This window comes from Micromys minutus, assembly GCF_963924665.1.
Source record: "Micromys minutus genome assembly, chromosome: 10".
Taxonomy (NCBI): Eukaryota; Metazoa; Chordata; class Mammalia; order Rodentia; family Muridae; genus Micromys; species Micromys minutus.
In genome coordinates, this window is record NC_137979.1 from 53,075,313 (window position 1) to 53,100,474 (window position 25,162).

The 25,162-nt window shown below is 42.0% G+C and overlaps 1 protein-coding gene across 1 annotated transcript; it reads right to left on the reverse strand.

The window, feature by feature from the left end:
- Window positions 1-1,981: 1,981 nt before the first annotated feature.
- On the reverse strand, window positions 1,982-24,201 carry NOL11 (nucleolar protein 11). Its single transcript, XM_080924369.1, has 18 exons — window positions 24,051-24,201; window positions 21,935-22,048; window positions 21,761-21,817; window positions 20,028-20,176; window positions 18,863-18,920; window positions 17,395-17,539; window positions 16,710-16,898; window positions 15,918-15,994; window positions 14,899-15,022; window positions 14,366-14,451; window positions 12,739-12,813; window positions 11,987-12,168; window positions 10,417-10,542; window positions 10,035-10,271; window positions 9,343-9,421; window positions 8,805-8,897; window positions 5,872-5,979; window positions 1,982-5,273 (listed from the first exon to the last, which is right to left on the reverse strand). Exons 1-18 carry the CDS (start codon window positions 24,189-24,191, stop codon window positions 5,157-5,159), a joined length of 2,157 nt encoding a protein of 718 aa, XP_080780495.1. The 5' UTR covers window positions 24,192-24,201; the 3' UTR covers window positions 1,982-5,156.
- Between the last annotated feature and the right edge of the window lie 961 nt (window positions 24,202-25,162).

Here is a 25,162-nt window from a genome sequence, read left to right on the forward strand (position 1 = left end):
AATAGACAGACAGCCTGGCCATTGAGCATCAGAGATCCACTTGTCTCTGCCTCCCCAGCACTGGGATTATTGTATATACCACCATTGGCTTCTCTGAGTTCCAGTGACTAATGATGTGTTATCAGCTGAGTCAGCTCCCCCACCCTCCCTCTTACGGATGTATGCATGTATGTATGTATGTATTTATTTATTTAATGTGAATACACTGTAACATTTTTTCAGACACACCAGAAGAGGGCATCTGATCCCATTACAGATGGTTGTGAGCCACCATGTGGTTGCTGGAAACTGAACTCAGGACCTTTGGGAAAGCAGTCAGTGCTCTTAACCACTGAGCCATTTCTCTAGTCCTTTTATTTCCACTCCTTCTTCTGTTTTATCAGGTTCATTGCAGCCTGAACCTAGAGAGCAAATTGCCGAGAGCAGCTCAGGAGGCTAGTGAGAGAATTATGCCTTGAGCCATAATTCTTGTGTTACTGGGGCAGAGCTATGGCCAGGACTTACAACTAAGGAAGAGGGCTGGAAAGATGAGCTCAAAATTCAAAAAAGAATTACTTGGAGTGATGAGTAGGGAGGGGTGCTATGTAAAAAAAAAAAAAAAAAAAAAAAAAAAGAATATTGGTCTGGCTGCATGGGCTCACAGAGCATCATCTGTAATCCCATGCTCACAGAGGCAGAGGCCCAGAGTTCAAGGGCAGCCTGGGTTATAAAATGAGATTCTCAAAACAAAAACTGCTTCTGGAGCTCTCTCCTCAGCTCACTAGCTCACTTTCCTTTTTGGGAGAGCTTTTCCTTTTCATAGTGGCACACACCTTTGATCCCAGCCTGGTCTACAGAGTGAGTTCCAGGACAGCTAGGGCTACACAGAGAAACCTGTTCTGGAAAACCAAACCATCTTACACCAGAGTTTATTTGGGAGGTTAGGACAGGCGAGGAGCCCTGGGAGGAACTATGCTTATTGTTTCCTCTGGTTTGCTCCACTAGCTCAGTGCTTCTCAACCTTCCTACTGCTGAGACCCTTTAATACAGTTCCTCATGTTGTGGTGACCTGTCCCCAACCAAAAGCTTTGTTGCTATTTCATAACTTCAATTTTGCTACTGTTGAGTCAAGATGTAAATGTTTGGACGTAGAGGCTTGCCAAAGTCGTCCCAAGCCTCAGGTTGAGAACTGGAGTTCATGATACCACGTGTCTCTGGTGCAACTCTTGGCCCCAGGTCACAGGGGCTGGACTCAGATGCTTGGCTCAGCTATCTTCAGCATGCTTCCCCTGACATTTGGACTTTCTACTTCTCTGCTCTCCAGACCTAACTTAATGTCTTGAAAAACAAAAAGACATGTCTATGTAACTCTAATTCCTTCATCTTTAAAAAATATAGATGGATTTGGCCTATAGTTCAATGTGTTAAACTTGGAACTAGATGTTAATATCTTTACTGTAAATGTGAGCTTCATAACACTTCAAAGAAAGAAAAAGAAGACTGAGTTATCAGAGTAACCAAGCTTAATCCGGGTTTCAGCAGCAACATTCACCCCGCCTAATGGGTTTGTTGTCAACCACATAGGATTTAGAAGCTCTGGGTACTGGCCTGCATGAGATCACCTTAATCAAGTTAATTGTTGCTGGAAGGGCTTCTGTGTGGTTTTACTTGTGGATGGGATCATCACAATCAAGCACTTCTGCATCCATGAAGAAAGAGAGTTGAGAGCAACACTCACCTGTTTCCTGACTGTGGATACCACGTGACCATCCGTTTCACACTCCTGCTGACCCCGCACCCACCACATACACTGTACCACCAGGCCTTCCTTACCTTGTGAGTTAAAATGGACACCCTTTCCTTAATTTTGTCAGAACAGCAACAGAAAAAGGAGCCAAGACACCCCAGAAGCGGCACATTCACTCCAAAAACAATCTGATCCGTCAGTTATCCAAGTTTCAATTTTATTAACTTGTTAGGTTTGTTTTGCCTCTCTGTGGCCAATGATGACCTTCAACTCCTAAGCCTCCTACCTCCACCTTCCAAGTGCTGGGGCTACAAGAGAGCAGCATTTACTTCTGAATCCTTCCAGTACTCCTGGCCGACTAACCCTTATCCACTCAGCGCCTAGCTCTGTTTTCTAACGGTATTTTTGCAACTATCACTCTAAATGCAAATCCATTGACGCCTCATAGCTGTCAGCACAGGCTTGAGACAGGAATGAACAAAAGCAGGGCAACTCTTTTTTCCTACTTACTTGCTTTTGTGGTGCTGGGGTATATGTGCACTTGGAGTCTCACGTATGTTAGGCAAATGCTTTACCATCGAGCCACATCCCCGGCCCTAAAAGACTTCTTAAAGGCTGACTAGCAGCCAGGAATGGTGGTAGCCATTTGTAATCCCAGCACTCTGGACTTTGAGGTAGGAGGATTAAGTTTGAGGCTAACCCAGGCTACACGTAGGCACCGGTTAATTAGCTAGTGAAACCCTGGCAATCTCCCGTCAGACCCCAGCATCCTCTGGAAAGCCTGCTGATTCAGTCAGACTGGAGACGCTGTAGAGTTCTCCTTCAGCTGCACCCAAGTACCAATGCCATCAAGAGCACAGGGCTTCAGAGACAAACATGGGGATGTTGACTCCGCAGGTGGTCTCTATGGAGAGGCAGGGATCTCTTACTCTATCACTCTGACTTAGGAGGTGCTTAAAAATACTCAGCTAAATAAGGTGGCTCCAACCCCATATTGAAGTTCCAATTTCTCATTTTTTCTTTTGAGATGGGGTCTCACTGGGGCCGCCCTCAAACTCACTGTGCAGCTAAGGCATGCACCATCTTCCTTCATGATCTCTGTCATGCAAGGCTGGGGATTAGATCAGAGCTTCATGCCTCCGAGGTAAACACTACCAGTGGAGCCATAGCTCCGTCTTAAAAACAGTATTTTACTTTTATATTACATAAGTCTATGTATGTATTTGCATATGAGCCCTGTCCACAGAGGTCAGCAGAGAGGAAGCCTGAGGGGGTTGTTAGGAACTAAACTTTTAAACCACTGAGCCATTACTCCAGCCCTGGTGTTTGACTGCAACACATAGAGCACTCAGGGCTGACAGCCATTTACCACACACCATGGTGCACCTGCCGTCCTGGGTCTTGTGACTGGAAGAGGAAGGCACAGTACTTGTTTTGAATAATTCAGCCTTTCAGTCACTATCTGTCTGTATATCCTTAAAAAATCTTTACTTGATTCCTAAACTAAGTAACTTAACTGCAATTAGAATTTGCTTCCATCAATATTTATAAACCAAATTATCAAAATTCGTCTCAAGATTTAATAAGACCACTACACGGAAGCTGGGTTCAAGTGACATGGAGTATCTTTTTTGGGTATATCTATATTTGGTTTTGTTTACTTTTCTGACAAAAAGTGTAACATGTAAACCAGGCTGGCCTTTAACTTGCTCTGTAGCCCAGGATCACCTAACCTTCCTGCTTCTACCTTCTAAATGGTGGGATTAGTCACAAAAGCCACCATGCCTGGCTTTTGTGACTCTTGACAAGTTAACATTTATGACAGAAGCCATCCTCTCGTACAACTAAACCACAAGTTATAAAAAACAAACATGACTTGAAGAGCAAGAAGTGCTCTCTCAGGACCTCGTGTTGGTTCCTAGCACTTAAGTCAGGCGGTTCACAGCCAATTCCACATGTGGGCTGAAAACAACCTGTGCAAGGCAAGAAGCAGAGGCAGGGGATCTTGTGCCCATGGCCAGCCTGGACTATTCTAAGTTCTTGGACAGCCAGGGTTATAGTGAACAAACTCAAAACACTTGATTAACTGAAGTTGCTGTGACATAAAGGCACATAGCACGTAAAAGGTGCAATATTTTGGCTTCTCTCTCCCCCCTTTTTTCCTTTCCTCTTCCCATGGCTCCTCTCCACTTCTTTTCTCTCCTGCCCCCTTCCCCGCTGGGAGGAAGTCCTGCCCTGCTCTCTTCCCTGACCAGTCACTGGCTGATGAGCTTAGAATACTTAGAATAAGGATTGTAACCTTATGGGGGCAGAAAAATCAGCATCTGAATTACAGTACACAGTAACATTATGCCAACACGTGTTTCTGTCACAGCTGTGACTCAAGCTTACCTAAGATGAAGGCTTTTCCTAAGATTCCATATAGAGGGGTTCATAGATCAGACATTGATTTGTCCTGCACGCAAACCGTGGGCACCACTCAGCCTATAAGGATTTTATTTTGGCCGGAGGGTTTGAAACAGGGCCTCACTATGTAGCTCTTGCTGTCCTGGAACTAACTATCTCAAACTGATCTCAAACCTACTGAGATTAGTCTGCTTCTAGTCCAGTGCTGGGACTGAAGGTGTGGGTAGTGTTTGTGGAGGGCAGAGATAACTCTTGGTAAACTGTCACTCTCCTTCCCACTTCCCATGGATTCCAGGGATCAATGCAAGTCAACAGGCTTACAGAGTTTGTGGCCATGTGCACCCACCGAACTTGGATCATTGGCCTCAGAAAAACATTTAAAAAAAAAAAAAAAAAAAAAAAGAGAGAGACATTTTCATTATTTGGTAATAACATTTCATAATTTAAACCATTCTTTACCATATCCTTGTCACAGTTCATCTTAGACATCATGCTGAAGAGGGAATTTCTCAAGCCCTGAGAGAGGAGGAGAGGCGGCTTGGGGTTGAGTGCTCCATGACACAGATGACTGGAAGAGCTTCTGACCGACACACACTCTCCTTAGATCCTCTTCAGAGATGGTTTGCTTCTTTTATTGAAAGAAAAACTATTCAAAATGCATGATAAGAAATTAGACTTCTATCAGTACACAAATAAGTTTACTTAAAACCAGCTCAATTCCATGTTTAAAAAACTTTCATGACATCCTTCCAGTGATGCCTGCAACCTAGAAGTGATTTCTCAGGAACCCGGAGCACACCAAGGAATGGTGGGATGCGATGGTCCAGGGATTCACATTTCTTTCTGGACACTGAGAGAGATGGATACAAACAAAATTTTCATCCCTGGATGAACAGGTGGATTCATATTTTTTAAAAAATCCACACCTTTAATCCAGCAGTCTGGTAGGTGGATCTCTGTAAGTCTGAGGCCAGCCTGGTCTATATATTCAGTTCCAGGACAGCCAGGACTACATCTCTGGCTGTCAGAAGAGTTCCAGAACTTCAATGGAGTACAGTCCTCTGCTGCTCTTCTCCTGATTTAATCTCTGTAGCTCCCGGAAACTGACTTCAATCTTGTTGAGCTCAGAATAGATGGAGATCTGAGGAAGACAGGGATGTAGAGTTACTGTACTGGAACTCCACATACGGCACACCTTCCAATAACTACTAGTGCTTCTTCCAAAAACATGTTTTCTGGTATTGGAATAATCATGGGTCTTAAGTATGTATTGTTCCCTCCTCCATGAGCTGACTCCCACCTCTTCATAGGCAAAATTTAAGGGTAAGTTGTATGGATTATACTCATGCCCAATTAGGTTTTTTTTTTTAAAAGATTTATTTATTTATTCATTATGTACACAGCATTTTACCTGCATGTGTGTCTGCAGGCCAGAAAAGGGCACCAGATCTCATTATAGGTGGTTATGAGTAACTATGTGTTTGCTGGGAATTGAACTCAGGACCTCTGGAAGAATAGTCACTGCTCTTAACCACTGAGCTATCTCTCCAGTTCCCAATTAGTTTTTTTTATTTGTCTTTTGTTTGAGACAAGAAACTGCTAGAAACAAGACGTTATCCCTTGGACCTTGCAGGATATGCTCTAACCCACGATTCGGATTCATGCTTTGGCATACACCCACCCACACAAACACAGACCTCACTCAAAATAAAACAGAAAAATATTAAATAACCACAAACCTGAGATTTCACAAAATTGTAAAGATTAAGCAAAAGTCTTTTTGCTTCTGGTATCATTAAGACGACAGTAAAATTAGCATCTAGAAGTAGGCATATCCAATCCATAATCTGGAGATAAATACAAAAGATTAATTTATTAATTCATGTCCTTCATGGTCTCAAACAAAACAAAACAAAAACAAAAACAATTTTTTTTTTTTTTTTTGAGACAGGGTTTCACTATGTTGCCCTGGCTATCCCGGAACTCACTATGCTGACAGACTAAAGATCTGCCTGCCTCTACCTCTGCAAAGAGCTGGGATTAAAGGTGTGTGCCACCACCCCTCAGCTTAGAGATGGAATAATTTCTAAGAACATAAATGTCATTTTCCTGCTTTTATACTTTGTAAGGATAACATTAGTCAGTGATGAGACAATCGGATCAGATCTAAAGCAGCACTTAGCACCGAAAGCTCGTTTTCTCAGGTGTGGTGGCACTTATCTGTGACTCAACACTGCAGGATGACTGGTGTGAGCTCCAGGCCAGCTGGGCCACAGTGAGACAGTCTCACCAACAGAACGAGAAGACAAAATACTACTTTTAGAAAATAATTATCTGTAATAACAAGAAAAAACCTATTTACCTTCTACAGACATAGGAATGCTGTGTATCACAGACATAGCATCACTGATACTAAAGAGAATATAATGCAAGTAAAATATGCACTTCCACAAGTGTGCTGCACAGTTCCACACTGCCAAATGTTCTAGGAAATACACAGAGATGGCTCAGTGGTCAAGAGATCCCGAGTTCAATTCCCAGCAACCACATGGTGGCTCACAACCATCTGATGCCCTTTGGTGTGTCTGAGGACAGTGACGTATTATGAAAGTGGTTTCTACTTGTAAGGGAGTATTAGCTCTATGAAACTCTGGGCACCAAAGTAGATCCTACCACTTGAGAGTTCAAGCTCAGTGTAAACTCTAGAGTGAGATTCTACCTCAAAAGATCAAACAAAAATAAGAAAATAACCTTCCCGAGGGACTGGACTACCAGCAACTCCCAGTTGATTGAGGGGTCTACCCCATGGAATAGCCACTGGAAAGCAGTTCCTGATCTAGTAGATGACTTCCATCCATGCTCATGAAGGAGCCCTAACAGATTCTCACACTCGGACATGAAAGTGAAATGGCTCAGAAAGAAAGGATTTCAGCAAAAGAGAGGAAGAGGGTAACAGGAAGAAAAGGACTAAAATCACTGTATGAACACATGAAACCATCAAAGAATGAGTTGAAGTTTACTCAATACACAGGGACTGTTTATACCCCCCAAAACAAGAAATACCACAGAAAGATGGATACCTCACACACACACAAAACCAAAAAAACAAACAAAAAACAAAACAAAAAACTACTGCATCACCTGTCAAAGAAATACAAAGAATAACAAGGCAACACCATTCCCTACCTGATTAGTAAGAGTAAGAAGTTTGACAATAATAGCAGGTGTGGACAGATGTGGGCAGATGTGGAAACTATAGCCCCAAGCTTCAGGGTTAGTCCCCATCACAACTGTTTGGAAAGGTAATCTGGAATTCTGAAAACTGAAAATGCATGCCTGTTTCACTCAGTGTTTTTCTTGTGGGAATGTGAAGACTAATGCACCAGGCCAGACACTGTCTGTAGTATGATATTGTAATATGAGACAGTATTTTCAGACACAAAAGAAATGTTTTTGGTTTTTGTTTTGAGATAAGGTTGTTATCTGTGTAGCCCTGTTTTATTACCCACTCTGCTGTAGATCAGGGTGGCTTCAAACTGCCACTCTCTGCCTTCCCAGGACTGGGATTAAAATTGTGGGTCATCATGCTCAACTCCACAAAAGAAACTCAATGTTGGTTATCTCTAAGAGGGGCTGTATAGATGTATGTTAAGTCAATACATGATTGAACAGGGAGAGGAGGTGGGAAAAGAAGGGGAAAAAAAGGAGAGGAAACAGAAGGGGAGTCAGGGAGTAAACAGAAGAGAAGAGTCAGAGGAGAGGAAGAAAAGGAAGGAATAGGAACAGGAGAATGGTTATTACAGCAAGTGATAAGGGATCTCCTAGGAGGGGAATAGAAAGGTAGTGAGTGGTAAATCTGCCCAAAATAGACTCGCAGCTTGTTTTCCTAATTACTGAGTAGTGTTTTTATTGAATGGGTTTATTTGAGTTGAAGAGGATATTGCAACGAGGCTGGAGGAACAGAGGTGCAAAGCTTGCCCCCCCCCTTTTTTGTTTAAAGATTTATTTGCTGGGAATTGAACTCAGGACCTCTGTAAGAGCAGTGCTCTTAACCGCTGAGTCATTTCTCCAGCCCCCCTTTTTGGTTGTTTTTTGAGTCAAAAGTCTAGCTATGAGAACTCATTATGTAGATCAGACTAGTCTTGAACTCACAGAGATTCACCTGCTCTTGACTTTTGAGAATTAGGATCAAAGGCCTGTGCCACCATACCTGGTCCCAAAGTTTACTTTTTGAAAGGTTTTTTTTTTTTTTTTTTTTTTTAAAAAAGATTTATTTATGTGAGTACACTGTTGCTGTCTTCAGACACACCAGAAGAGGGCATCAGATGTCATTACAGATGGTTGTGAGCCACCATGTGGTTGCTGGGAATTGAACTCAGGACCTCTGGAAGAGAAGTTAGTGCTCTTAACCACTGAGCTATCCCTCCAGCTCCTGAAAGGTTTTTTTGATATAAAACTTCCAATTACAAAGATGACTTTGGGATTCTGTAATCCAGAATTATGACTCCAGATAGTCAACTACTGAACAGAGAAGCCCTCTCCAATCCAACAGCGTGCATGAGGGAAGAGATGGTGTCCACTCATCTTGGATGACAGGGAGAAATCAGTTATATGGAACTCCAGGGCTGGCATTACATGCAAGGTTTCTGTACAAGGCAAAAAGATGTCTGACCTGGCTCACAGTTGGAGGGTTTACTCCAGGGAGAGTCATGGTAGCATTGCCAGTACACTTCAAGTAGAGGAAGTACAAATACTGGAGAAACAGCTGTGAGGGAAAGAGGGGCACAATTATTCACTGTGCTAAAACAATAGTCCCTACAAATAAACCCAACAGTGTAGAAACATTTACAAAGCGGTTCACTAATTTATCCATCAAGCAAACACAACAGGTATCTGGGGACAGAAAGATAGAATAGAGGCCTCATCTTACTCGTCACCAAGATTGCTCAGTTAAGACAGATCAGTAAACAACAGGTGTCTTTTCAATGACAACTTGTCTAACCTGGTTTCCAAGCATGGCAGAAAGAACACACCAAGGTCAATCATCCCCAAACCACCCTTTTTCCTAAGCATATCTAATACATGTGGATCTCTCCCTTATGCATAATAGAACAGTTTCCTGCAGTGTTTAGAACGACCTATCAGACACTCAGATCTAAGAGCACAGCTTAAACCAGAAATAAAATGCACAAGGTGTACAGGACACTTACTGTGATATGCTTTGCAGGAATGTCCTTCAAGTGCGGCAGGAGGAAGGGCTCACTGTATGCTGAATGAAGGACTGCATTTCTACTCAGGACTTAAGGAAATGTTTCAGTAGAGGAAAGGCTGCTCTGGTGGTCGCAGGTCCCTTTCATGGGTCAGAAGAAGTAAATACCCTGCTATTGTCAGAGCTTAGGGAGGCTGCTCATTCATAAACAATATTTTTACAGAATTAATGAAGCTTGCACATTACTACAGCTTGTGTGGCTCCTTTTTCTTTCCTTCTTTTTTATAGATACAGAATATTACTCTAGCCCAGGCTGGCCTTGAGCATTCAGCGATCCTTTTACTTCAGTTTCCCAAGTATAAGGTATAAGGTCTAGTATAGCTTCTTAACTAAGAAAATTAGCCCAGCTAGACATGGTACCACCAACCTGTTTTCTTCATGCTCAGCAAGTAGAAACAGGAGCATGCCAAGGCTGTCCTTGGCTATATGAATTACAGGGCACATGTCAGAACAAAACTAAGCCAGAAGAACCAACAAAAGATTCCCCAAAGAGAACAGATAAAAAAGGCAGCATTGACTATAAAGCAAGTATATACTGAAAACGAAAGAAGAAAACATTTTAGTCATGCCTCACCTTCTGCTTAGCATATATCCTGATGGACACAGTGCAACAGAAACCATTTGGAAGGATACAGCAGAGCTGCTCGCTTTCGTGACACAGGGAAAGAGACAGTCTCCTGTGCTTCGTCTCCAGGCTTTTTATCTAACTGCTGACTATCTTTACTGCAGTTACCATCTTCAGGACCAAAGCCATTCTGAACAATTTCAGTTTGCTCTTCCATTTCCTTTTCCTCATCTTGTGTGGTATCACTATAATCAAAAACTGACTCCATGTTGATATTACTGTCTCGAAGACAGTCATCACCAACGCTATGATGTTAATTGAAAGCAAGAAGTTAATTCTCACAATTTGAATCTCTGTAAGTTCATTTTCTAATCCAAGCATTCAACACTTTAGAAGTCAAGTAAGCCACAGACTTAAGTCAAGGGATTGAAAGCACAGGTTCTAACTTACCTCAAGAAAAGTTTTAAGCAAGCACAGGTGGTGGACTCAGGAATGTCAGGGAACTGCTGCAGACACAGCTGTAACATCTGCACATCTGTGTGCTCTAGGGCAATCTCCATCAAGTCAGGGCATAAGCTGAGACCAAAAGTAATACGTCACAATGACTTTATATTCCAAATATCATTAGTAAATTACAACAAAAAGCTTATTTTATGAGTGCTTTGCCTGTATGTACGTCTGTATAGCACACATGTGCCTGGTGTATCTGAAACTCAGAAGAGAGCCTGGATCCCTCAGTCCTTGTGAGCTACCAAGTAGGTGCTGGGAAAATAAACCCAGGTTCTTTGCAAGAAGAGCAAGGGCTTTCCAGCTCCAGTAATTTTTTTTTTAAAGAATCACTATGTAGTCCAGACTAGCCTCAAACTCATAATCTCTCTACCCTGCTCTACTAAGTATTGATTAGGATTATAGGCAAGTACCATCACCATTGTCTTAACTTCTTTCAGGTTCAAAAAGCAGTTAAATGATGAAAGAAAAGCTTGGGAGGCCATTCAGGTGGGAAATCTAAAAATAGCAATGCTGAGAGAAATCTAGACAGTGGTCCAAGAGACTCTTAGGAACTGGCTATGGGCCATTTGTGAGGTATTCTAACCAAGAAGTGGCTTCATTCTGTCCACACCTGAGAACATACATGAAGCTGAACTGAGTAATATCAGGTTAGTTTGTTTCATAGAGAAAATTTCAAAAGAGATCATTTAGTTTGTTACTGAGACCATCTGTAACTATTAAAGAGATCAACGCCCTGAACTAGAAACCCTTTATGCTACACTGAACAATAGGAAAGCTGTTCCAAGAGCAAAGCTTCATTTCAGGAGGCTCTTATCAAGTGAATATACAGATTCATTTAAAGGAAGTCTACACTGAAGGAGTTCTCTGCTCCTCAAATGCAACTGCCCAGCAAACTGTTTCCCTAGGGTCAGCACAAATGAGCTGATATGGCTATAGTCCAAGCCATCCATCCTTGAACTCAGTGGAAGTCAGCAGCATTATCAATACAGTAATAATCTGAGGGCAAAGATGTGAAAACCGAAGGCAATGTGTGGCACGACTCACAAGCCCACTATGTGAAGCTGTGAAGGTGAGGTCTATGTGGTGAAACCCATGTAATCACAGCAACAGGAAAGGAAGTAAGACTCCTACCATGTCTAGGTAGCAATCTCTGGTGATATATATGTGTTGGTATTAATTTATGCACGATCACTTGTGAGTGGGTGTGCACGTGTCTGTGGAGGCTCCAGAGTAATGCTGAGCGGTTTCCTCCATCACTCTTCACCTTATAAGAGGCAGGGTCTCCCACTTAACCTAGAGATGGAAGTCTGGCTAGCTCCATCCTTATCTCTCACAAGATTGCAGGTGGGCTTTTATGGGGGTTCAGGAAGAACAAACTCTAATCCTCATACTTTACTTACTGAGGCGCCTCCCAAGAATCATTTTTACATAAAAAACAAAACAAAACAAAATCAAGTACAGAAAACAAGATAAAAAAAGGCTAAATATGAAGCAGGAGACACACATGTACCTGTAAGAAAGCACGCGTGTTTGGATGAGCTGCATCAGACAGTTCCGGGGATAAAATGACGGTTCTGCTTTACATCTTCCCAGAAGCTCTGTTACTATGTCTCCAATTATAGTATGAACATCAGGGGTTGACTTAGCCAAAAACTTACGTAGTTCTACTTCAATGTGCTTTTCTGAATCTTTCTGAAAGAGCAGAATTAAACAATTTAGCCTGGAACATTAAGAAATATCACTCTGAACTAAAAAAGAAAACACTAATCTATGGGTGTATAAACCTAGTGACTCAGACAATATTACAAACATTGTGTGGACTCTGACATACAGGAGGAGCAAAACACATCACTAATGACATCAGATAAAAGTTTAGTGTTCACCCTAGCTAACAATAAACATCAGACCTTGTAGCATGACAGCTGGAAAGCTAGGTCAGCAGTAAGAGCACTTGCTCCTGCAGAAGACCTGGCTCAGTGCCCACACCCTATACAGTACTTAGCTCCCTAGGCATGCTGGAGCATAGCCCCATTTCTACCTTCTTAATAAACTTACCTTTATTAGCTAGGCAGTGATAGCACATTCCTTTAATCCCAGAACTCAGAATGTAGAGGCAGGTAGATCTGTGAGTCCGAGGTCAGCTTTGTCTACTTAGTGAGTTCTAGGACAACTAAGGCTATCCAGAGAAACCCTGTCCTGGAAACCAAAAACTAAACCAAACCAAACCAAACAACAATAACAAACCCAAACAAACTGAATTACCTTTATTATTGATAAAAGTTGTTTGACTCCTGGAACTTCTGGCTGTAAATTTCTTTCAGTTTTTTTGCTCCTAAGCTGTAAGTAAATAAATTGATTAGGTTTTTGAAAAATGCAAAAGACATATCAAAATATCAAGACTATGAAACATTAGAACACTAGGTATAATCATATACTTAGAAAATACATATTAAGGATTTATTACAAAAATTTTATTTTATTGGGGTAGGGGGTAGAATCTCTATGCAGTTCTGGATGTCCTGAAACTCACCAACTCACTATGAAGACTAGGCTTGACTCTAGAGATCTACCTGCCTCTGCCTTCCAAGTGCTGGGACTAAAGTCATGTGTCATTATGCCCAGCTATTTTTATTTTTGTGTATGAGTATTTTGCCTACCCGTGTGCATGTGTAGCATGTTAAGTGCTGGTAACCATGGAGACCAGAGGAGGGAGTTGGATTCCCTGAACTGAGCTGCTATGTGGATGCTAGGAACAAAACCTGTTTTTTTTTTTTTTTTTTTTTTAAAATAAGGACAGCCAGCCAGTACTCTTAACCACTGAGTCACCTCTCTACTTTCAAGATTTTCTTTATTTCTTTTATTTCTTATGTATACAGTGTTCTACCTGCAGACCAGAAGAGGGCACAGATCTCATGACAGATGGTTGTGAGCCACCATGTGGTTGCTGGGAACTGACTCAGGACCTCTAGAAGAGCAGTCAGTACCTCAAAATTTTCTTTTTACATATAGGTCAGTGCATGTTTCTGTGGGTGTATGTGTTTGTGAACACAGGTGCATAAGAAGGCTGTAAGGACAGTGGGTCTCCCTGTAATTGGAGTTATAGGCAGCAATGAATTGTCTGAAATGAGTGCTGAGCCCTACCCCTAGGTTCTTTACAAAAGCAGCAAGAACTCTTGACTGCTGAGCCACCTCTCCAGCTTCAATAGGGTATTTTTTAAAAACAAGATTTATTATCAATAAAGTGCTTTTATTAGAACTCTGAAATTAAATACATTGATTTTTGTTTTAACTTAGGCTGGACTGGAACTCACTAGGCCCATATTGTCCTCAAACCTGCAATCCGTCTTACTCACTCTAAGTGCTGGAATGAGAGGCACAAGTCACATCCAGCTTTGGTTTTCATGGTTTTGTTTTCTTTTTTTAGACTTGACCCCTCTATACCCAGGAAGGCATTGCTGCCAACTGCACACTGGCATATACTTAGGACTTAGTTAATACACACGTTCGTAAGTATTACACCCTGGGGCTGGGGAGAGCACCACTGACAGCATTTGTTGTACTCACAGAGAACCTCAGTTTGGTTTCCAAGACCCATGTGTCAGTTCACAACTACCTACAACCCCAGTTCCAGGGGACCTGACTCTCCTCACCTTGCCTGGTAGAACTTACATATTTGGACACACAAAAAATAACTTTAAAAAAATTAACAGCTAGATTTCCAACTATCAGTTTGGGTAAAGGCTGTAAGGTTACAATGCTGAAGCCCTATTATTAAAAACCAAGCTGTAAAAAGGTACATACACACTAACATTTAAGCTAATATAGCCTTTTCTTGTTTTTGTTTTCTTTTTACATTCACACTAACATTTCTCATTCAACCTGAACTTACAGTTCTTGACTGCTCTGCACTGCAGGACCCAAGTTCATATCCTGAACACGTTTCCCAGTTTACAAAATGGGGCATGGAATGAGTGCCTAAAGAAACACAAAACATAAATTACTAGATTATTCTGACCTAATATCATCAAAGTAAAGATCAACAAAGGAAAACCAACTTATGCACAATTTAAGAGAGGTCTCAAACTATCAATCACCATAGATGGAGAGACTAAGATATTCCAAGACAAAACTAAATTTATACAACATCTGACCCAAAACCCAGCACTACAACTAATTATAGGTGGAAAACCCAATACAATGAGGGGAGAGGTCTCAAGCCAAGAGGTAGTGGGCAGCGCATGCTTTTAATAACAGCACCTGAAAGGCAGAGGCAGGCAGACCTGAGTTAGAAGCCAGCTTGGTTTGCAAAGTTCTAAGAAAGTAAGGACTACACAGAGAAACCCTGTCCAGAAGAACCCAAAGAAAAAAAGAGACCAGAAACTAATAAAATGATCAGTGTCAGAACAGTAGAGAGGGTCCTACCTGACTCCTGAGTATGCCTGAGCTTTCCCAGAGCTCCCGCTAGAGAGGACGCCTCGCACTTGTATGGGATCACAGTCAGACATTTTCCATGGAGCATAAATAGTATTTCCCCATGATACCAGAGCTGAAAGAAAGTAAGCACCCATTTTTCAAAGGCCCGGCTGTCTCACACATACTCACAGCACCCACCCTTGACCTTCCTTTCTGTCCACTCACTACTGCTCCCTCTCTTCTTCCCACGACCCCATTCCATGCTCATATCTTAGACAAATTTAAATTTAGATCCAGCAATGAAAGAAAATACTGATTTAAAAAAATTTTTTTATCTACTGTTCCTACAAATGGCATGTGATTCTTCTTTAAGACCCAAGTTCCATTATGTAAATACATCCTGCTGTCTTCATCCATTCAGCCATGATGGACACATTCTCAGACTCCAGCTTATCATGTAACAGTAGTAACACTGCACAAACTATCTCAGAATAACAAAAGCAACTTTTTTTTTTCAAGACAAGGTTTCACTATGTAGCTCTGGCTGTCCTGCAACTCACAATGCTGATCAGGCTGGCCTGCAACTCAGAGATCTGCCTACCTCTGCCTCTAAGAGTGCTGGAATAAAGGTGTAAGCCACCAATTCCACAGTAACATTTACTATATAAAGGTTAATTTATTATGAATAATAATACTGTAGGTTATAGCTTAATACACAACAAATAATTAAGTATGTATGAATTATTAAAACAAAAAGCCCAACCAAATGTAAGTTCTTAGGTTAAAAAAATAATTGTAATTCTAGTTTTACTCAGAAACTTAATAGAAACCCAAATAACTAACAGAATAATGGCACGTCTATAATCCTGGTACCCAGGGGGATAAGGCAGGAGGACTGCATATTTGAGGCCATGCTAAGCTACATAGCAAAACCTTACTTCAAAAAATAACCTCAAACACAAACCCCAACAAAACAGAGAAACTAAAACCAAACCCAACAAACAAGAAAAAAAAAAAATCAAACTTACTTGCCCACTGGTTCCTTGTGGCAGCTCTTTTGATGTCTGTAATGTTTGAAATTTTATGTTCCATATGGAGAGGCATTCTATAATGTAATTTACAGAAGTTTAGAAACAGACCTAAACAGAAACACATGCTATCCTGGCATAAAGAAAGAAGGCAGAGGTAAATACACAATTTGGCTTAATGTATACAAAAGGATGGGTGCCACAGAAATTCAAACAAATGAGGCACAGGGGAGATAGAGTAGAAAAGCCCCATGAAGGTCAAAATGGCAGATCTGAGTCTGTAATTAAAACAATATTCAAGAAAGGAAAGCCCAGGACCAGATGACCTCACCATTGAATTCCAGCAATCATAAAATCAGCACCAAACTATTTTAGAATATAGAAAAAATAAGTCCTAACCCTCCAGTAGGCCCACATTACCCTGAGGTCAAAGCCATCACAGGCATATACACATGTACGCACACACACACACACAAAGGCATGCACTGACAGGACAAATAAATAAAACTCAGCAAAGTTGCAGGGTAAGAGTAACACATAAAACCAACTGTTTCTATAGATTAAAAAAACTGCCAGTGGAAATTACGGAAGACACACACAGGTGGAGTTCATGAACTGGAAGATGGCACTGGGTATGGTGGTACACACCTCTAATCCTAGTGCCTGAAAAGCTGAGGTAGGATGATCATGAGATCAAGGCCAACCTGAGCTACATAGTGAATTTTGCTGAGAATAGAGAGAAGATAGAAGCTAGAGGCTAAAAGTTAAATTTGATTAGGTGATTTCAGTTACCTTTAGAAGTTGGAAGTGGAGGTCCCAGAACTGCTATGTGGTCTTGATCCAGGATGGTGAGCGCAGGACCATTTTGAGCACCGTCAGACACAACTGCCTTGAGCATCAATGCTCTAACTAACCTCTGATTTTTTTCCGTGTCACTTGAATACATTGGTATCAAGGTTTCATATATACACCCATCAGAGCCTGTTGGTAGCAAGTAGTTGTTATTTTGTAAAGGGAAAAGGACAGTTTGTATCTATGTAGTTAACCTTGTTATGATGTTTCTAAAAAATGTATTAGGATGTTTCTAAGACATCCATATTAAAAATTTTTATAAATGGGGTCAGTAAAATGGTTTGCAAGGTAGAGGCACTTGTCACCCAACCTGGAAACCTAAGTGAAGCCCATGTAATGAAGGGACAGAACTACAAGTTGTTCTCTGGCCTGAAAATGAGAACCAAGGCACATGTGCAATGCCAAAGAAACGTGTGTTGGGAAAACACACCGGAGGTGTAACTCCATTGGTAAAGGTGGTTGTCTACTATACATCACACCTCTATAATCTCTGTACCTGTAAGGTAGAGGCAGGAGGAATGGAAGGATCATCCTTAGCTACATGTGACTTTTTTTCTTTAAGAAACTGCACCACAAACAACCCTCTAACAGCCTCCACTTACCACCTGCAGTATTAAAAACTTACTTAGCGACATCAGAGAGATGAATTTTCCATCCACACGTGCAGTAAAATTTGGCTTAACAAATTTTTCTTCTTTTCCAAGTAAGAGTGTATATTTGCTTAAGGTGTGTGATTTGCACAATTGTACATAAGCAAAATAATTCCCATGCTGTAAGAAAAAAAATTATTTTATAAATATCCCCATTTCAAATAACTATAATTCAAATGTTAAAACTAGAAGTTAGGGCTGGAGAGATGGCTCAGAGGTTAAGAGCACTGACTGCTCTTCCAGAGGTCCTGAGTTCAAATCCCAGCAACCACATGGTAGCTCACAACCATCTGTAATGGGATCTAATGCCACTGTACAGGTGAGTTCCAGGCCCCTGGGACTGCAGAGGTGCTGTGCTTGGTAAGCAGGAGTTGTGCCACTGAGCTATATCCTTACCCACTGCCTTCTAAGACAGTGTCTCATTATGTAGCCCAAGCTGACCTCAAAATCTCCATCCTCCTAACCCATTTTTCCAACTGCTGAAATTATGAGCATATTGTAATTATAGGCACGTCTTCAGTTAAATTTAAAGTGTTATAAAAATATTGCTTTAGTTCCTTTCTTGATAAAACATAATATGGCGGGCAACCCTGGGCAGCCGAACCTGGGGAACCCACACTCAGCATTAGCCTGAGGGCCATGGGGTTGGTGGAGATATAGCAAAGACGAGAAGTAGATTCTCATCACTAAGTTGGACCTCCTGGTCAAAGATGTGAAGATCAAGTCACTGGAGGATCTGCTTGTTCTCCCTGCCACGCAGAAATCTGAGTTACTGACTTCCTGGAGCATCCCTAAAGGTCACAGCACTGCAGAAGCAGAGCAGGGCTGGCCAGCAGGCTTGCTTCAAGGCTTAGGTTAGACTTGGTGTCAAGTGGTCTAAGGAGGTAGCTACTGATATCTGAGGGCCCACTGTCTTGGCTATGCTTCCCATTACCCTGTGTGGGGAAGGGCTAATGGGAAGTAAAATTTGTAGGTCTCACACTGTCCCATGTAAGATGACAGGCTATGGTGGTTCTGTGCTGATATCCCTGTCCCCAGAGGCAATGGTATTTCTCTGCTCCCTCGTCCAAATACCCTGGGAAATTTTGAAAAGGCCATATTTGATAGTTTCCAAGGCTGACAGCTACCTGATCCCAGACCTCTGAAAAGAAACTATGTTCACCAAGACCTCTACCAAGAAATCGCTGACCATCTTGTGAAGATTTACACTGGAGTTTCCATTTAGAGGATATAGGTTCCGGCTGTCACTACTACACGGGAGTTATATATCAAAGTCTTCTAAAAAAAAAGTTTAACTTAGGCATAGAAACAGTTATAACTAGCATTTTAAGGTTTACAAAAGAAACAAGCTAAGAGAAATACCAAAATTATATTTTAGTTTTGAAAATAACACAGGTGACTTAAAAAATGCTACAAAGACCAGAAACTGAAGATGTCACTTACGTTTTCAGTAATAAAAATTAAAACCGGTTGCTTAAATAACATGAAAACCTCGGACCACCTTTAAAGAGGAGAGAAAAATTAGAAAACTCACAATCAGTTGAGAATTATATTTCTGTAACTATTATGGTGTTTTTGGAGCTTGACTTCAGTACCTGCAGTGGAGGCAGAACAGGTTATTAAACTTCCCAGACACTGATGAAAACTGTGAGAGGAGTCTGAAGCCCTTTAAGTTTCACACTGAGTTCTCCATGCCTCTTTATTTTGGGAACTAGTGTTCTTAGGATAACATTAGAACCATATATGGTTTCCATAAGCAAAAGAGAACTAGGCACAGGAAAGGGAAGACTAGGGCAGCACTGCTGGTTTGTGGCAAAGTGGTGACGAGAACCCAAAGGTTCCTGATAGCTGTTCACTCACTCACTCACTCAGCACAAGGCTTGGCTCTTAGGACTTTAGTTTCTATCAGGTGGACCTCAAGAGGTCACAAGTGAAGGGTCATGGACTGTCCCACCACCAGGTGAATGAGCTATTTACCCAGCATTCCTCCAGAGTCCAGGAAAGCCAGAGCCACTACAGCACCACCATCACCTCTTACTACAAAGAAATGTTTTTCTCCAGGAAAAGGGGCTGCAGCTTGGCTGGTAAGCATGACAGAACCAAAGTTTGGGCTCCCAATATTGTCCATTTCCTTCACAAACAGCTCCAGGTCTCTGACACTTGACCAGGACTATGGTCATTTCCTCATTACTTACTATTCTTCCACAGCCTCACATGTTCTTGTGGATTTTGCTCAGTGTCTGATAAATGGTGTTGTAGTTGTTAACGTTTTGTTTTGTTGTTTTTAAAAGACAGGGCCTCACCATGGAGCCCCTGCCAGTCAAGAACTTATGCAGAGCAGGATAGCCTTGAACTTAAGAGATCTGACTGCCTCTCTATCTAGTACTACAGCCGGCAATAAGTGGGATTTAATTAGGTATTGTTTTCCTATAGATTCCAGGGATTAACTCTGGGCTTCAAACATCCTAGTTAGGGCTGGACCACTGAGTTATACCATCATCCTTTATGTTTCTAAGTCCTAATACCTTTAAACACAGTAAAGAATGCATTCAGATAACACAGAGCACATTTTCTATGTAAAAATCCATACGCAAATACTGGCACTCACTTGATCACTTCCTCATCAGGTATGACAGCTTCAATGTTCTGCTGTGGCTCTGCAAGCAAGGCCTCTAACCCACGAGCAGCACCTCTTCGGAACAGCACCAAGGGTTCTGTTCTCTGTACTGAGTGGATTCTATGGACCTCAGCTGACAGCTGGAAAAAAATGTTCAAAATATTTTAAGTTTTACTCTAAAAGAACAGATGTGTAATGCAATACAGACATTTATAGGTGTCTAGCTTAGCTGTCTGGCCTTGGACTCATAACTTGCTTTAGCTTCCAAACATTACCAGCAACTGCCATCAGACCCAGCCTAAAAGACTTAAGATACCTATTTATGTTTGGGCATAGTGGTGCACACCCTTAATCCCTGGAGGATCTGCCTGTTCTTCCTGCCACCCAGAAGTCTGAGCTATTAACTTTCTGGAGGCAGGCAGATGTATGTGAGTTCAAGGCTAGCCTGGTCTACATATCAAGTTCCAGGTCAGCCAGAGTTACATAGTTAAATTTTGTCTGAGAGAGAAAGAGATAGCCTACCCCCACCCTGGATCGTCTTTGTCGGCCTGACCCAGTACTGCAGTGCCTTGTATAGACTGGGCAAGCATTCTAATACTAACCTAGTCTGCACACCCACAGCACTGATGACAGTGCAAATACAAAACAAACAACAACACAAGACACAAAGCCACCGAGGAGCTGGTAAGATAATAGGTGAGGCTCTAGCTGCTAACAAAGGGAGAGAGAAATAACCATAAAGGCTGCCCCTCCAGGCTTTTAGGAGGTAGCACAGTTTGAAGTTTCATGAGTCTAGGCAACAACTATCCTGGATTTGAATTAGTCTCACTTGGGGTTCTAAAATGTATCAATTATATGTAATTTATTTTTTAGTATGTTCATTTGTTTTACTTGTATGTATATCTGTGTCAAGTTGTCAGAAGCTCTGGAATTGGAGTTACAGACAGGTGTGAGTTGTCATGTGGCTACTGGAAATTAAACCAGGGTCCTCTGGAAGAACAGCCAGTGTTCTTAACCACTGAACCGTCTCTCCAGCCCCAAATGTTATTAGTTAGAGTCAAACGTTTATAACTAGAAATTTGTTTGCTGAGACAGGGCATCACTTTGTAGCCCTGGCTAGCCTAAAACTTCCTATGTAGACCAGGCTGACCTTAAACTCAGAGATCTGCCTGTTTCTGTTTCCTGGGTGCTGGGATTAAAAGAGTGCACCAGGGGTTAGAGAGATGAAACATCACAGAAAATAAACATTCTTAAAAGAAATACATCAAAAAAAAAAAAAAAAAAAAAAAAAAAAAAAAAGAAATACATCAAACATCCAAACTCCAAACACAATTTGTAATTATATTTTTAAAAATAGTCATGTATATGCATGTGCAAGCCCGAGAAGGCATCGAAATTGTCTGGAGCTGGAATTACAGGTGATTGTGTGCTGGGAACTGAATTCCAGTCTCCTCAAGAGAAGCAAATGCTCTTAACTGAAGAGCCATTTTTCTACCCCATTCAGAACTATTTAAATCAGTCTTTATGAGATAATATAGCCTGTTATAACCTATTAATACACGAGTTGAGACAGTTATCAAGAGCCGTAAGAAAACAGCTGGAAGGGAAGACTGACTACAACTATGAGTTCCTTTTCCCAGAGGCAAAATGATACATAACAAATATGAAATTGAATTATTTCATTTCACCAATAATGAACTATGTCAGAAAATTCAAGGACTTACTGTAGCTTTGAATACTTTATCCAGGTTTACGTCTTCATTATTCCATATTCTCAAAACCTTAAACCAAAAAGGCACACTGGTTAAATAGTACTATTGTATTGACTGTTTACATGTAACAAACAATCAACATATGCACTATATCTAATTTACATATATTAATGTTTTCAATTTTACCTTATGGTCATGTACCATAATATACTCTCCAGTCTGAAAGTTGCACACAGCAGGACATGTTATACTCTGGCCTTGTTTCACCGACCAGCTGCCCAAGGGTTTCTGGTCAGAAACCTGGCAAAAGAATAGATAATTAAAATAATGAAGTCTGATAGAGAATGAGGGTTGCCAGGGGTGCCAGGGGCTGGGAGGAACAGAGAATTATTATTTCTTCTGTGTAATCTATACTGGCCTCAAACCCAGATTCTCTTACCTCAAGTTCCAGAGTGCATAGTTATTACTTATTTTTAATTACATGTGCGCACACACACTTATGAACCCAGAGGCTAGAGGACAGTTTTCAGGAGTCAGCTCCTTTCCGTCTACCACATAGATCTAGGGAATTGAATTCAGGTCATCAGACTTGGTGACAAGTGCCTTTACCAGCTGGGCATCTCAGCAGCCCTCAGAACTTGTACAGATGAAGAATTCCTCAGAGGTGGATTGTGGCATTGTCTAGACAACAACGTAAGTGTACTTACCATCTCATATATGTACACTTACAAGTGGTTACGATGGCCAAGAGTCACCTTTAAAAAACAACTAAAATTCTAACTAGGTATGGTGGCTCACACTTGTAACCTTAACACTGGGAGGCTGAGGTAGAAGGACAGTAAATTCTGCATGCCTTTGATCCCAGCACTTGAGAGGTAGAGCCAGAGGCCAGCCTTGTCTACAGAGTGAGTTCCAGAATAGTTAGGGCTAGAGGGGGGGGGTGGGGTGGGGGGGGGTGGGGTCCTGTCTCAAACAGCAACAACAACCACAAACAAAACCAAAGCCATCCATAACTCAAAAACAAAACAAAAACCCCCCAAAACTCTTAACAATATGAAAATTAATTCAAGACACTCCATATAAACAATGATATAGTTAAAAATGAATCGATTACTTGTGGAACAAAGGTAAAGAAAATTAGGTTGGTAAAAGCAGGATCCAGCCCACCTAACTGCCATCGACTATTGCATTCCTATGTAGAAACTGTCAAATTAGTGGACAGCCCAAATTTTGAAGGGAAGTCTAAATCAACAGTATTGGGGATTGTTGGCAGCCTGTCCCCAAAATGTTAAAGCGTTTTTTTTTTAATAACTTTTTTTTTGGTTGTTATTGTTGCTTTTATGTTCACTGGTGTTTTGTCTGCTTGTATGTCTGTGTGAGGGTGTTGGATCCAGGAGTTACAAACAGTTGTGAGCTGCAGTGTGGGTGCTGGGAACTGAACCCGGGTCCTCTAGAAGAGCAGCCAATGCCACTAATCATTGAGCCATCTCTTCAGCCTCTATAGATGGATAACTTTTAAATAAGACAAGAAACTGTTGAGGGGCGTTGCGGGTGGTGAGACACGCCTTTAATCCCAGCGCATCTCTGAGACTGGAGTCAGGACAGCCAGGGCTATACAGGGAAACCCTGTTTCAAAAAACCCCAAATTCAAACCAAAATAAGGACATCAACAACAACAACAACAAAACTGTCCAAAACTCCAGATTAAAAAAAAAATGTGCTTTGTGGATGACTGCTGTAACAAGTTTCTAAGCGTGTTGAGCCAGGAATTAGGATGCAAATCGAGTGAGAATGCCCTCGACTTTCGAACCCTCAACTCGAGTAGTTGCACAGTGTGATGCAGAATTGCTCAAGTTTTTCTAGGATACCAAGACATCTCGTCTCTTCCCACCTCTCGGCCCCCTCCACCCCGAAACCCTAAGGAGTCGAGGATGTATTGGACAACACATATTTTCAACCTGTCAATGTCATCCTTTGAAGCTCAATCTCCGCTCGACCCTTCAGCTAGCAAGCCGCAGGGGGACAGAAATCCCCTTGGCCAGGCTCTCTCCGGGAGACTACAAGGGGAGGCTTAGCCCTAGTGCATCAAGACACCACCGCATGTCATTCGGAAATATGCCGGTCCCCACAAGCAAACAGCGTCTCAACCTCATTCGGCGTCCCGCCGACTCTGTCGCACCGGAGGCCTCTGTCAGGTCCGCTCCCGGCTTTCCTTCCCAAACTGTGAGAAACTCAAGCCTCCCGCTCCCGGCTTCGGACGGAGGCGAGACACCAGCCTGCCGGCCGCTCTCACCACCCTCACCTTGTAAAGGACGACCGTCCTGCCGCTGTCTGTCACTAGGAACTGGTCGGCTTTGTCACTCTGCTCTACACCAAGGAATCCTTCGGGCCCAACGCCTAAGACCCCAGTAGACAACGTGAATTCTTCTTCCAGGGCTGCCATTTTGGGCTGGCCTACAGCCCGTGCATGCCTCCCAGTAGTCTTTAGGCTTTCTCTCGCGAGAGCGAAAGACACAAAAGGGGTGGGTCCTCGCCGAAGCAGAAGAATCCGCTCCCGCAGAACTGCGACCCCTGGCGGGCGGAAGGGAACCAGGCGAACACCGTCCGGTGGGTGGAGCCTAGACCACGTGCAGATGCTCATGCCCTTCGAGGCCACGCCTCCCGGCTACTAGAGACAGAAATGATTCAGTTGGCTTCCTTCCCCTCTTATTTGCCAGTTAGTTAAGGGAAGCTGAAGGATGAGTCTTAAAAAAAATGGCCTGGTATAAAAAAAAAAAAGCAGATTTTTAAAAATATGCTAAGTGAACACTAGGAAGTTCTACTGCAATATGCCAGAAGGGAAAAAAATTAATCTGCAGATGACTTTTTTTTAAAGATTTATTTTATGTATATGAGTACACTGAAAGGGCATCGGATCCCATTACAGATAGACGGTTGTGAGCCACCATGTAGTTGCTGGGAATTGAACTCAGGACCTTTGGAAGAATAGTCAGTGTTCTTAAGGGCTCTCCAGCCCTGCAGATGACTCTTGAAGGTGCTGTTTCAAAATGCCTAACCTTGTTTACCCCAACCCTCCAGAGATATCTAGTCCCGTGGTCATCTATTTTTCCTGTCGTTTCCAGACTATGAGAATGTACAACTCCTTTAATTAAAAACCTAAATCTAGCTGGGTGTGGTGGTACATGCCTTTGATCCTAGCACTGTGGAGGCTGAGGCAGGGGGATCTCAGTAAATTTGAGATCAGTTTGGTCTACACAGAATTCTAGGACAACCTTAGCCACACAGAAAGACTGCTTTTAAAAACAAACAAAGGAAAAGAAATATAGCAGGGCATGCCCAACCCTTGGTAAGCCGGGGCAGGATGATCAACAGGTTGGTGGCCAGTCTGGGCTACTGGGAGATGCTCTCACAGAG

Excerpts from the sequence above, each read along its gene's own strand:
- NOL11 (XM_080924369.1), bottom strand. The coding sequence starts at position 24,191 with ATGGCAGCCCTGGAAGAAGAATTCACGTTGTCTACTGGGGTCTTAGGC. Across the intron at positions 16,899-17,394 it reads CATCTCTCTGATGTCGCTAA|GCTCTGATGGGTGTATATAT; the intron begins GTAAGTTTTTAA and ends TGCTACCAACAG. Across the intron at positions 12,169-12,738 it reads AACTTTTATCAATAATAAAG|AAAGATTCAGAAAAGCACAT; the intron begins GTAATTCAGTTT and ends CTGCTCTTTCAG.